This window comes from Vicia villosa, linkage group LG2 (assembly GCF_029867415.1).
Source record: "Vicia villosa cultivar HV-30 ecotype Madison, WI linkage group LG2, Vvil1.0, whole genome shotgun sequence".
Taxonomy (NCBI): Eukaryota; Viridiplantae; Streptophyta; class Magnoliopsida; order Fabales; family Fabaceae; genus Vicia; species Vicia villosa.
In genome coordinates this window covers 214,195,453-214,207,500 of record NC_081181.1, presented here as the reverse complement: position 1 = coordinate 214,207,500, position 12,048 = coordinate 214,195,453, and the positions used below count along the sequence as shown (strand labels likewise).

General features: G+C 33.0%; 1 protein-coding gene across 1 annotated transcript; it reads right to left on the bottom strand.

The window, feature by feature from the left end:
* Nucleotides 1–7,311: 7,311 nt before the first annotated feature.
* LOC131653821 (serine/threonine-protein kinase GRIK1-like) lies at nt 7,312–10,936 on the bottom strand. The gene is made up of 13 exons (XM_058924113.1): nt 10,589–10,936; nt 10,202–10,399; nt 9,712–10,110; nt 9,387–9,461; nt 9,263–9,307; nt 9,059–9,133; nt 8,761–8,848; nt 8,523–8,647; nt 8,325–8,420; nt 8,147–8,213; nt 7,929–8,044; nt 7,738–7,816; nt 7,312–7,634 (listed from the first exon to the last, which is right to left on the bottom strand). The coding sequence occupies exons 3-13, from the start codon at nt 10,033–10,035 to the stop codon at nt 7,489–7,491; spliced, it is 1,236 nt and encodes a 411-aa protein (XP_058780096.1). The 5' UTR covers nt 10,036–10,110; nt 10,202–10,399; nt 10,589–10,936; the 3' UTR covers nt 7,312–7,488.
* Between the last annotated feature and the right edge of the window lie 1,112 nt (nt 10,937–12,048).

The following is a 12,048-nucleotide window of genomic DNA, read 5'->3' as shown; positions in this document are numbered from 1 at the left end:
GTGGGCTCAGAAGGGTTTTTTTTAGATCACAGTTTTGTTCAGAAAAGTGGTGTCATGGGCCGAGGGGTGGTATAGTTAGCAATTCGGTGGAGCCCAAAGACTTGTTATGATTGATCCATACCATGTTTTATTCAGAATAATAATAATTGAAAAAAAAAACAGATAATTAATAAACAAAAAAAAAAAGAAAATTGAGAGAAAGGAATTTAGGGTTCGATTAGTTGTGACCTTTGGGATTCTTCACGAATCAGACGTCCTCTCTCTCGCGGCGGCCTCTCAACTCCGATCATCTCCCTCTCTCATCTCCGATCATCTCCCTCTCTCATCTCCGCCGTGACAACAAACAACCAAACAACTTCCTCACTCGTCTCATCTCTCAGTTCTCTCGGACTCGCTTTCTCCGTGTAACTCTCACTCTTCGCTCCGATTTGAACTTCCTGGTTTCTTCTGCTCACCCTCTCCGATTCAATCTTTTGCTCGTTTCTTGATTCAAAATGATGATGAGGTTGATTATGAGTGAAGGCTACTCGGTTCGGATCGTGGAGACTTAGTGATGAATTGTTGTGAAGAGTTGACGATTGAAGATGACGAACGTGATGCGCTTATCGTCGTTGTTGTTCTGAACAGAGTTTTTTTGTGGCTCGATTCAGATGATACAAGGCGAAGATGAAGATCATGATGATGATGCGAAGCGGTGATGATTCTGTGAAGATTATGAAGGCAATCGAAGATTGAGGAAAAGAGTGAATGAACGATTATGGCGAGTTTTCTTTAACAATTCTGTTAACAGCTTTTCTCAACCTTCTTTCTCTGATAATTTCTATTGCAGGCTTATAGAGAGAGTTTTCTGGAGGTTGAATTGGAGAATCGAGGAAAGAGTTGAAGGTTGGAGATGATGATGAATGAATGGTGAAGAATTGTGCGGGAGAGATGAATGAAGGTGATGGATGAAGTGATGCGTGTGAAGATGAATGGGGAAGAGAGTGAGAAATGGTGGAGGAGCAAAAATGGTTGAGAGAATGAAGATGAGAAGAAGGGAATTGGATGATAAAGATGGTGATGAATGAAGGTTCAGAGAGAGAATGGTCGAGAGACTGCAAGTGATGAAGTTGTTGATTTATATAGACTCGGAGGCTGAGCTTCAGGTTGGTTATCCTTCAAATCTTTCTTCTCCTTTCTCATTTTCAGTTAGAAGTTTGTTAGTTACAAATTCTGTTATAGGTTAGTGAGGTGGTTAGAGATTGGAAAAAGTTAGTTACTTAGGTTTTTGAATTCGGTTATGAGGTTTTTTCTGTTATAGGTAGTTACACTAGTTGGTTAGGAAAGGTTAGTTATAGCTGAAGGTATGAGTTATTTGTTTTTCTGTTTGCTGCAGGGGATTAGTAGCAGCAGGTTTAATGGATGCAGGTCTTGACTTTGTTTTGTTGTCTCAATTCTGAAAAGCATTGGTTTTGGGTTATGTATGTGAATTGTCATGGGTAGCTTATAGACTTTCTTTTGGCTTTGTAATGAAAATTGGTTAAAACAATTATGCAGGGCTGGTTGTGTGGATTCTGATTTTGGTATGAAGCAGACTTGTGGTATGGTATGGATGTTTGGAATTATATGCGGGTTCAGATGTTAATACGGTGCGGTTCGGTTCTGTCAAGTGCAGAGAAGCTTGAATGTAATTAGTTAATGATGTATGGACTGCTAGAAAAAACAGTTAGAAGAAGATGTTATTAGGCTTTTTCCTTTGAATTGTATGTGCAGGGATTGATTGTATTTATTTTTTGTTGACAGGTCCATAAAGAAAGAGAGTGAAGCTGAGTTCTGGTGCTGAGCTTGAAGATGAAGAAACAAAGGTCTATTGGACTTGAATTGAAGATTGGAGATTAAGATAAAGGCACCAAGACTCAATGTTTGGATATTTTGTAATGGATATGTTTGTATTTGGACTGTATTAGATATTTTTGTATGGAAATTGAATGGTGTGATGGTTTTTTGAATGGACATTTGAGTATTTTTGTAATGAACGACTTTTGACTTTAGGAATGTACATTAGCTTTGCAATAAGTCTTATGTTTGCATCTTGAATTCCAAACAATCACCATGAATGAATCTTTTTTATTGCATATTTGAAACGACTTTTGGTGTCACGGAGGAATTGTGTTTGAGAACCTTGAACTATGTCCCTCGAGGATTATTTCGCCTTTTCTCTTTTAATCTCTCTAGAACAAACGACTTCTTGCAATATTGGTAACATACATAAACCAAAAGCTTGCACCGAATTTGTGAATAAGATTAAAGTAACTCCTTAATATGAAAACCATAGCCATATGATTTGTGAACTAAACAATAAGTTGCTTCTTTGAATTGATGAAAGATGATTTCCATAAAACTTCCATACACAATGGGATAATCCTTGATATAAAACCAAGAAGAAGTTTATACATCCTCTTGCAACCCTTGAGTTAACAAGAAGAAAGCCATATGATCCTTGAGTCAACCTTAGTTCACGTCGATCTCAGTTGGAAGTTTGGTGGATGCGCACCTTGTAATTCGACGAAGAAGGAATTAATTAACCAAACCTAAGCTTCCAACCATGCTCTTGATTGATGAGAAATGCACTCAATGGATGCTTTATCTAAATCCAAATCATTGAACTCTTGAGGAGAAAAAGTCAGGAGGCAAAAACCCTAATTCACGAGATCCCCAGTTGAAATAACGTCAAGCTCAAGCACAAGGGATTAGAAACCCCTAATTTCAATAATCCTTGATCCCATGCTTCTTATTGATTAATGAATGCATGATCTATGTTAGATGACCTAATGGAAGTATGTACATGAATGTAAAGCCTAAACCAGATGAAAGTGAAAGGGTAGGACAAATTTGGGGTATGACAATAACGACGCAATGCGGCGAAAGAAAAAGGGTCGTCCAAATAGTACACGAATTAGAACCGAAATGGACGTCCACGACAAAATGGAACGAAAATGCAGCATTTGTCGTCAGGTGAGGCATAATAGAAAAAGATGCCCTAGTCGTGGCTCAACCTCGTCGCAAGTTTAATGTACTCTGTATTTTTTTTACGACAATGTAACAGTTTTGCTTACCACCTCTTGTAACCTTTCCTCAGTCTTTCATCAATAAATTGTGCTTTAGTGAAAAACCGAAATCGACAACGCAAACATTATTTAGGGTTAGTAAGAATTTTACGAACTCGATTTATCAGACGTTTTAATGAAAATAATAGACCGGAATCAAAAACGGTGCGCGAAAATACACAAAGGGGTTTTTTTTTTAAAAAAATAACCCAACACATAGGAGCCATATGAAATGGCGCCTATGTGTGGGATGCCTAACTCATGCGCCATTTGAAATGGCTAGAAAAATTTTGCCCTAATTCTTGTGTGTTTGCGCCAAATGGTTTGGCTTGCAACACATGAATGTGCCATTTCATTTGGCGCATCCACTTGTCTGGGCTCCCAAACCTAGACAGTTTGATAAATACCCCGAAAACTTGGTTTTTTCTGTATTTTTTTTATTAAACCTAGTTATTTAAAATTTTTTTCACAATGAAAGAAAACAATAAAGAAAATTTAGGAAGAAAGGTGAATTAGGGTTTGAAAAAAAATAAGAGGAGGAAGAAGAATATTTTTTTGCATAGTTTCTCTCTACCCTTTGGAAAATCTTATTCATTTTACAACTGCAAAATTTTATGAATGTAAGTGGATACAAAATAGGGGTTACTCTCCCTATTTATAGTTTTAGGTTGCTTTTTCTCTAAGGTAAAGTCCAAAACATAAAAGCACAAAATACTTAATTCTGCTAACACTATAAAATTAGGCCCAAGTCGAAATACTTGTCGAGGCAACTCCTTCGACATTTTAACATACACTAAGTTAAACTATTTCGAAACAATCTTCCTTTTGTCGAACAACCTGCTTCGATACAAGAAATTACAATCTCAACAAAATATCATGAATGTGGATTAAATATTATCAAAAAATAATAGTCTTATCATAGTGGTTAATTTATAAATTTTTTGTACTTAGTTTTTAAATTAAATTTTTACTATTAATTTAATCTTCATTCTCCTTATTTTATAACAAATTAAAAATTATATATATATATATATATATATATATAGGTTAAAGGTAGTGCACTGACAGTGTAAAAAAGTTTTACACTGTCATCCAATAGAAACAAATCGTTTTGCCATGTCATATAAGTTTTTTTAAAATTACAGTCTCACTTGTCCTGATTCATGGTCGTGATTGGTTGACAGTGTAAAACTTTTTTACTCTGTCAGTGCATCACCCTTTTTCTCATATATATATATATATATATATATATATATATATATATATATATATATATATATATATATATATATATATATATATATATATATATATATATATATATATATATATATATATATATATATATATATATATCCGTAAAAATTGTAAAATTCTCCACATATACAAGAACGAAAGGGGGATAGGATTCCTTAGTAACAATAATCTGATATAGAGATGAAAAAAATAGATTTAAGACATAAATTTATATTCTTAGAAACATTAAAAAAAATCTATTTAAAATTTAATTTTTGATTTAATTGAATATATGAGATTGGTTGTGATAAAGAAGGAGAAGAAAATTGTTTATTTATTTTTTAACTAACAAAAATTTGTAATTGATTGTGTGAAAATTCACTTATTTTGGTTATATCTGTCATTCCAAGATTTGAATCTGACACACTTAAATATTTTTATAATGTCAAAAATGTCCTTGAACAAAAAAAGAATAAAATGATGAACAAAATTTGTGGTATGAGATTAAAAATTTCTTGTACACATGGAATTTCTGATAAAAAAATACAAGAATTTTTATCGTAAATTTAAAAATTTCTGGTGAAAACTCACATTTTGATATTACTGGTAAAAAAATTCATGAGTATTTATTGAAAATTTTAAATTTTCTGATACCTTTTTTAAAAAATTTCGATATAGTTTTAAAATTTCCGGTAAAATCTCATAAAAATCATCCCATTGACATATTGATGTAGCCTAATAATATAAGGGTGGCAAAATGGATTTTGATATAGTTGCACTTTAGTGCAAAACAGATCAAGATTTAAGTCAGCACTTTATTATTCCGCTCCACTTTATATCTTGTGGACTTTTGCAAGCAAGCACTGATGTCTATTTTAAACTTAAAATATAAAGTGTTTGCAGATCCGTATCATCCATCCTCATTTTTCTTTGAGGTGTACCACAGTTTTAAACATGCATCTTCAAAATGTCTATCTCATTTCCCCCTACTTTTTGTGAGATACATCTAAATCGGACAAAAATGTTCATTAATTTGCCACCCTGAATAGTATTGAGCATCGCCAATGATCAAACTTATTTATAAATTGAATCTCTAAAAAAGTGAAAATATAATTTATATATTCATAAATAGATAAGATTAAATATGATTTTTCTGCCTACAAAATTATTTCAAGTTTTACTTTTCTTGCTCTAGAAAATAGCTTCTTCTTTTTATTTCTTCAAAAAGATAATGCAAATAGTTCTAATACGAACGGAAACAAAACTTGTTTAATATTTGAAAATGTTTTTTTTGCAAATATGTTTAGAATATTTAAAAAAAAAATTATTTACCATAAGATAAATTAAATGTGAACATTTAAAACATAAAAAAAACGTAAGATAAAAAAAGAGAATTTAGATTTAGATTTAAAATTCAAAATTTTAAATTCATTTGTTATTCTAAATGTACTTCAAAAAGTATATACAGAGATTTTTTTTGTCATTACTTATATAGAAATACTTTTATTCTAAATACAATTTGAAGTATATGTAGAAATACTATTTTGTCGGTACTTAAATATAAATACTTTTGCTCTAAATATAACCTATATATAGAAATACTGTTATAAGTTTATATAGAAATACAAACTTTGTAATTTTGTAATGACGAATAATATATATAAAAATAAAGAAGTACAACAAAATTAAAATAATCTCTTACATACATAATTCATATTTTAGATAATTAAAAAGGTATTTCTTTCATTGATAAAAACTAGTTAGCATATTATTAAAGATTAGCGATTAAACCTACTTTGTTAGTAGTTGTATGAAAAAACATCCGACTAAATCAACTTTGTTAGTAGTTGTGTGCAAAAACATAAAGCGATTGATTAAGCGCGGATTCAAAACATCGACATTAAACCTACTTTATTAGTAGTTGTATAAAAAACATCCGATTAAATCAACTTTGTTAGTAGTTGTATGCAAAAATATATAATGATTGATTAAGCGCAGATTCAAAACATCGACATTGTGCTTATTCACCTTTAAAAACAAACAATATTTAGTATTGGAATTCTCAAATATAATTGATTATTTATTGAAGAGAAAACCTATGTAATACCTACAACAAAAATTGTATTTGTACTAAAGTAATAAAAATCACATTACAATATTATAAAATACTTTGTTTTAATGATTCAAATGTCTAAATAACAACATTAAAACTAGGGGTTATCACATTACAATATTATAAAATACTTTGTTTTAATGATTCAAATGTCTAAATAACAACATTAAAACTAGGGGTGGCAAAACCCCTGTTTTGCCCGCAATTTAATGCGGGACGAGTCACGGGTTTAGGCCCTCACCCTTTAATGTGACTGTCGCACCTCTTTTTTTGCGGGCATGTGAATTAACACAATTTTATATTTTTTAGGCCTAAAAGGCAAAGTACCGGCAGAAATTTCCAGCCCAACCCGCACTTTTGTGCGCGAGGCAAGGTAAGACTTAAGCCCCGCACACTCAACTACATCCACCCTGCCCCGTCCCATTTGAAGCAGACTTAAACGGGAAGGGCATGCCTGTTTCCCATATTTTTTATGTCTAAAGATCATTTGTTTAAGGTATATATTATAGAAGGTAAAAAAGGCATTAAATAAAAGGAAGTGCTTGATTGTTTTTCTTTTAGTGTAGTCCAAAACAAAGACCAAAAACAAAAAAAAAAAAAGTATAATATTCGTTTCATTGTTTATATGCAGCGAAACATGTACACATAAACAAAAGTACATATAAACAACAAACACACTCAAAGCTCAAAAAGCATATACCAGAGCACTCCCTGGTTGAGGTATATAATATATAAAAGTATAGACGGCACATGCTTGAGAAAAAGCTCATTATATGCTAGAAGAGGACAATGAATACTCTATGTTATGGAATAATGAGTTCACCCAAAAAAAACACTTCTCCAAATTTCAAAATGATTCACAAAACAAACAAAAAGTGAAAAAGAAACAATGAACCTTATTTTCTTTAATTCCAATGATTCTATCCAAACTCTATAATAATCAAAACATACCAAAATAGGGACAAAGGATATAAAAAAAATGAAATAAGATTAATGGGCTTAGCCTGTGTACATTCAGAGAAATCCAACTTAAAATAACTTAGTGAGTGTGGATCAAGCAACCACATTGCTCTCCTCAAAGTCTTCAATCACCAGACTCTTGCGTTTGCACCAACACGAGTACTTACCGATTGGCCCGTCATTTCCAATAACCCAATCATGCTCAGCAACTTCAGCCAATGTCATCCTTTGTTCAGGGTCTGCAGAACACAGCATTCAATTAACAACACTTAGGTCACGTTTACAAACCGACCAAAATGCAGCATATTTAGTTATTAACAGACGAAGTTGAATGTCATGTACCTTTGCAAAGCAATCCTTCTATTAAGTTCTTTAACTGCGGGTTTATGTCATCTGGGATTTCTATGGGATTATTGACTATCTGGAAAAGTAAGATAATATCGAGTTAATATTTCTATAGTATAAACTGAAAAAATGTAACATTAAGTTTATGTAATAATATTAAGAGAATGAGAAGTTTATATAAATATTACTCTGTCGTATGTATCTTGAAGTGTGTCTCCGAGAAATGGGTATTCACCCAATATCATACAGTACAAAGTTACTCCTACTGCCCACGTGTCCGAAGCTTTGCCATGATAAGTAAGACCTAAATAACATCAACAAACAAAACAGATATGAGAATACTTGCTTTCATAAATTCCACAAGTTAAGTATCTTGCTATTTTCATTAAAAAAGAAAACGGCTAACCTAAACAACATTCTGGTGCAGTGAAAACAGGAGTGCCAGGAGATCGCCGTAGTTCATCATTACCGTCCTGCAAAATGAATGCTGTAACTTTATAGTTTCATGCATAAAGTAATGCAATAGACTAAGAGTAAACGTATCGTCTTTAATATCTTTAAAGGACCATTTAGTTCAGTATTACCTCAAAAGCCTGACTGACACTGAAATCCCCAATCTTTACAGTCCCGTTGCGGGTAATCAACAGATTATCAGGTTTTATATCCCCATGCACTATGTTCTGCATTTCAAAACATGTTCAAATGAATGAATGAAACCACCAACAAATAAATGATATGATGGATACATTAACACACAAAAATGATTGGTTGAGAGATAATACATGAGCATGAAGATATGTTAACCCCGAGACTATATCACGCATGTATTTCCTGGCGGTCTCTTCCCCGATGGCACATTGACGACCTGAACCCTCACAAACCCATTTTCCTTCCACATATTCGAGTACTGTAAAAGTAAACGTTAGCAACTAAGCATAGAACAGAACTTAAAAAGGATTGTTAATCAAACTTGAGGCTCAAACATATATATATAGGTAGAAACTTCAGTAGTGAAAGTACCCATGTAGAAGTCATCTGACTCTGGGTCATCAATCACCTCGATGAGATTAACGATATTAGGATGTTCCAACATTTTCATGATAAGTACCTGAAAATAAATCAAGCATGCCTTTTAAACTACAACATGGACAGTAAACAATGTCTAAAACTATCAAGTTGACAAAAATTATAAATCATAAGATCCACAAAACAGGAAACAGCTAGATTGGAATATAAAGCTTTGGCAAAAGTTAATCATGATTGAAGAAAGGGGAAACCTCCATTGGTGATCAAAAGAAAGATACTAGAAGAAATATACCTCACGTAGTACATCCGTCATGGCAGTCTCAGATGGGGCAACTCGAAGCTTTCGTAAGTGAGACTTATGAAAGGACTGCAGGTCAAAAGATTTAATTTCAATAAATCATCGTCAATGCTCTTATCTTGATAACAGTACAGACATGCATTTTGCAGTAAGCCTTTGATAAAATGGTTTGCATGCTAACACTAAAAGTGTCCTTACCTTAATTGCATAATGTCGTCCATCAACACTACTTTGGTAAAGAGCCTGCAATGAATACCAAGGAAGGGGCTCAGAAAAGTAAGCTCGTTGAGAAAAGGGAAACTGTAATTCCACAAATACTTACCACTTTGGCATAGCTGCCAGAACCAATCTTATACTCTCGAATATATTCGTTTAACATCTTGTTCCCGTCTTCATCCTGAAAGAGAGACATGATTTAAATAAAGGTTATGAAAGAAAAAATATCCAATACAATGAATAGAGAAGTTTTGTCTCAATACAAATAACCATGCAATGATGCAACTCAACAGCCAGATTAACAAACATGATATTGAGTTCAAAGAACATTCATACATCCATGCAAGTCAACCTAGTCTAGATGTGTCATTGCCACACAGAAATTAAAAGAACCTTTACGGTAAGAACAGAGAAGAAATCTTCACAGTTACCTCAGATCGCACAAGCTTGTCAGTCTCCTTAGCAGGAAAAGGCCTACAAATCATGCCATTCTCTGCTCTAAAGTTCAAAATATCCTCCGAACGATTGGGTAAATTTTGCACCTCACTATCATCTCCACTAGTATTGTTACTAGTATAATCACCACTATGTGAAACCTCGTCACACTCCGTTTCTCCATCCGTCAACAGCCCCTGGGATAGATAATTCTTTATGCTCCGCCTCGTACGCCTCCGTCTCGGATGTTTCTTTATCAACCCGAAACAACTCCAGCAGCCAATCATTTTAGTAAATGAAAAACTCCTATAATCCGCCATTACAGCATCAACCAACTAACTCACCCCAAATGCCAAAACCAAATATCCTCCTAACAACTAACTTTTCAGATGACCCTGCAAGACATAAATCCCCCATCAAAAATCAAAAGGGTTTTCATTTATCAATATGATATATACACACACAAAGTATGATTGATGATTATACCTTGTATGAGAGTAAAGGAAGGGCTTCAAGCCCAATTTAACCCGGCTATTCTAAGGGATGCCATTCAGCTAGGTGGAGAAAACCGCTAGAGAAATCGAAACAACTATGATTGACACCCAGCATTATGATAACTCCAGTTTCTAACAATGGTTGCAGGCACAGCCCACAACTCACCACCAATAATTCGTTGACCTTTTACTATGAACAGGAACAGAAAATAAATCATCAAAATATTCAACAAATAAAAACTTAGATTAAGAAAAGTCACACATTATTATTGAATAATAACAACATTACAAGCGACAAAATTTGTTAATTATATACATTCATACGCCATCAGAGAGAAACAGGATATCATAAGATAATAAAAATGTATAAAAAAATTACATTTTTAAATTTCTGCTGATCGGATTCTGGTGGAAAGAGACAAAATTTGGATGACCCTTTTGACACAGAAGCTCCAAAAGCCTGAAATTGTAGCAACAATGGATGGCCTTTGGAGTGAAACGCGGAACCCTAATTCTGAAAATCAATCGGAAAGAGGTGAAATTGTACCCTAAAAACGAATCAGAGGTAATGGAAGGGAATTGAAGAACGGTTTATTGGAATTGAAATTGGGAAATGATGATGAGAAAACGGTGGAAACAGAGAAACCCTATGTGGAAGAAACGGAATTGGGATGAGAAAAATGGTTAAATACAGCGAAATATGAAATTGTGAAAATGTGATGCAAATTGCAATAACAATTTTGAATTAAATTTTTTATTTATATTATTATTTGTTTAATATTAGGGAAAAAAGAAATTAGCAATGGAAAAATGTTGTAACAGGTTGGCCACGTTGGGAACCTCGTTTTAACTTTTAAGACACATAAAGGGCTCCCATGTTATTTCAATATTATCAAACTAAAAAATACATTAAAAAAACATACTTTAAAAAATATAACAATTGTTAAAAAATATAACAATTTTAAAAAAAATTACTTTAAAAAAACAATTTTAAAAAATATAACAATTTTAAATATACTTTTTATGAAAAAATAAAAAATAATTAAAGTTATTTTAAAATATAGTAAAAATTATATATTTCTTTAGAAAGTTATATCTCTTAAAAATTACTTTTTTAAAAGTTATTCAAAATAGTTTTAAATTTAAAAGATTTTTTAAAATTTTGATAACATTAGTGTCATGCGAATACAAAGGTCGCATCATATCACCTAAGGTTGAATTTCTAGTCGTTCATTGGTCACAACACTCTCTGTTGGTTGCGCCAGTTGTCCTTGTTGAGTTTGAGTCAAACTGTCTCTCACGCACTTATAAAATGTGAGGAATGGCGTGTCCTTAGAAACTAACCGTATGAAAAGCTTAGTCAAAGGGGGAATCCACGTTTTTCACAATAATAAAGGGAATAATAGTTTTCATGTCCCATGCTCCTGAGAGAGGAGTAGAATAACTATTCCTTAGGTCTAAAGATTTAGGCACAATTGACGTTTATAAATACCTCACGTGCACTATTTAGGAGGAGATCATTTTATGCACCCTGCAGCTATTGAGTTTCCCACGTGTGAACTTACTCTAACACTATCAACTACCTAAATATCACATATAATGCTTTAAATACAAGGTTACCCTAATTGTACATATTTAGGAAGTACAAGTGGCACCCATTGTGAGGACCTTGGTAAAAATGACATGGGCCGCCCTTACATCAGACAGTCAAGTTAATATCCACATCTTTATCCCCTATCAAATATGGTGAACAAATGAGTAATAACTTCGGCCAATAGTAGTTTTGTCGACAACCAAGATGCAACAACGGAGATGCGTGTTGCGATAGACAATTTGCGA

Coding starts and splice junctions, on each gene's coding strand:
- LOC131653821 (XM_058924113.1), bottom strand. CDS start 10,035: ATGGCGGATTATAGGAGTTTTTCATTTACTAAAATGATTGGCTGCTGG. Junction 8,045..8,146: donor TGCACCAGAATGTTGTTTAG/GTTAGCCGTTTT, acceptor GATGTTATTTAG/GTCTTACTTATCATGGCAAA. Junction 7,635..7,737: donor AGAAGGATTGCTTTGCAAAG/GTACATGACATT, acceptor TGTGTTCTGCAG/ACCCTGAACAAAGGATGACA.